This window comes from Austrofundulus limnaeus, unplaced genomic scaffold (genome assembly GCF_001266775.1).
Source record: "Austrofundulus limnaeus strain Quisiro unplaced genomic scaffold, Austrofundulus_limnaeus-1.0 Scaffold808, whole genome shotgun sequence".
In the NCBI taxonomy this organism is placed as follows: Eukaryota; Metazoa; Chordata; class Actinopteri; order Cyprinodontiformes; family Rivulidae; genus Austrofundulus; species Austrofundulus limnaeus.
This window is the reverse complement of record NW_013953210.1, coordinates 146,041-148,192: the sequence shown is the minus strand read 5'-3', so window position 1 is coordinate 148,192 and position 2,152 is coordinate 146,041. Positions and strand designations below refer to the sequence as shown.

Below are 2,152 nucleotides of genomic sequence, written 5' to 3'. Positions count from 1 at the left end.
TTCCATGCCTTTTTACACCTCCCTTTCTTCATGTGTTCAATACTTTTTCCCTGTGCCATTCCACATTATTACAAATAACTTAATTTCTGGATATTTATTTTGATTTCTTTGTATGTATGGATCACTTGGGTTGTTACCAACATCTGGTGAAAATTTCATGTCATTAGCGCCTCTAGAAATATATTTCCTGAGAAAAATGGTGACGTGTTCAATACTTATTTTACCCGCTGCACATCTTAAGAAAATATTTATTTATTTACCGTTATTTTACCAGGCACGTCCCATTGAGATCTCAGATCTCTTTTTCAAGGGAGGCCTGGGCCTGAAGGCAACATATTGTACATGTTTTTGTTTTGTGGGCGAAACCAGAGTATCCGGAGAAAACCCAAGCAAGCACGAGGAGAACATGCAAACTCCTCACAGAAAGACCCCAGGTCCAAACCGGGGATTGAACCCAGGACCTTCTTACTGTGAGGCGTCGGTGCTAACCACTGAGCCGTCGTGCTAAATATTTACAAAAAGTTTAAAAAAAAGGTAAATTAACATAAATTATTAAAATGAGCAAACTAACATATTATGGGGCATTAGCAGAAAACTCATTTAAATCTGCATAAATTGAGTTTTTGACAAAGTTTTTGTTCAATTCTTCACCCCAGAGATACAGACAAACTGTATTTAGCAGGTTATATTTTATTATTAAATAAAACACATTCTGCAGGTCTCAAATATGATTGAAGCCTCACATTGTCCTTTTTAAGTGGAAAAGAGACTCTTTTTGGTACCTCAACTGAAAAATCTTGCTTGGCATTCACATTAAAATCACCTTTTTTAACAAAACCATTGAATGAAATAGACTTTTAGGTAATTTTTCTTAGTAAAAGCTATATTAGCTGTCAGTTTGAATGTTTATTATTATATATATGAAAAATGAGCTCCTAATGTGCATGTGGGTGCAACGAATGAACTCTCTCTGCAGGCATGCTTTAGATTCTGACACATCTTTAATAAATAACCAACTTCCCAAGCAAACCTCCACCATCACATGCAGCCGGTGAGATAATTATAATTATCCAATTTACCTTGTCATCATGGGGTTAGGAATACCTTGACAGCGTTCACTATGATAACCATTAATACCATTTTCCATACTGAAAATAAAATGTTGTATAAAAAAAGGGATGAAAAATGAGAAACAGGGCATGCTTCATTAAAAAAAGAGTATTTTTATGAGTATAGTTTAAAATAATGAGAGATAAATATTGTCTGAGTGTAAACTATAGTGTTTTATTTACAGTGTGATTGACTTAAAAACAGGTGGACTTGTAATATGATTGCAAGAGCCCTTTATGAAAGGTAAGGGGCACTTTTTTTTAAATTTAGCACATAATAGGCCACACCATCCACCCACAAGAACAACTCAAAGCTTAAAAATACAAAACAGCACCAAGAATTTAGTAAACAGCTGCCTATGTACATGAATCAGAAAGAAAAGCAGCGTTAAGAAGGGAGAGTCAGAAGCGAGGATGTTGTCTTACTTTTTCATGGGAATAGTCTCAATGCTATAAGGGTACACAAAAAAAAAAAAACAGCAACAGAAAACAAAACGTCACTGAGATGTTTGGTGAGATAAATGCATCATAAAATCAGCTGTAATCCACGACGGATTACAGGCAGAGAGATGAAACTGAAATCTGAGAAATGAAACCAGAAATTCACAAAGGTTGGAAAAGAAAAGAAAAGAAAAGAAGAAACGTGAGTTAAAAAATAAAAAGAGTCAGTGTCTCTTTTTAAAGTGCGACGTGCCTGAGAGCGAGGAATGAAAGAATAAAAGAAAAAAAAAAGATATGAAAATGGAAACAGCAGAAATGGTTATCACAAAGTAAAATGCCAAGTCCCAGAAACAGAGGAGCTACAGGGAAGAAAGAAGTGGACAAAAAAATAAATCAACAACAAGCTAAAGAAGCTTTACTTACTAAAGAAAACTATTAAGTTAGTTATTAAACCAAAACCTTTACACATCAAGTAAAAGAAAAAGAATTATCACATTATAAATAAATATTTGGCACAGATAGGAAAGCAAAGAAACAGAAAGAAGTCCTGCAACCATAAGTCTTATACAGGGTTCCTACAGTTTAAGTAAAATTTAAGACTT

The 2,152-nt window shown here is 34.2% G+C and overlaps 1 protein-coding gene across 4 annotated transcripts in view; it reads right to left on the bottom strand.

Moving 5' to 3' along the window:
• The window catches only part of prom1a (prominin 1a), a gene marked incomplete in the record, with an annotated part of 88,690 nt that overhangs the window by 7,859 nt on the left and 78,679 nt on the right, over positions 1 to 2,152 (bottom strand). For 2 of the 4 annotated variants that reach the window (XM_014028794.1, XM_014028796.1), the window contains 2 exon segments: positions 1,080 to 1,148; positions 1,536 to 1,559. In XM_014028794.1, the coding sequence (XP_013884248.1) occupies positions 1,080 to 1,148; positions 1,536 to 1,559 (93 nt within the window). 4 annotated transcript variants of the gene reach the window in all.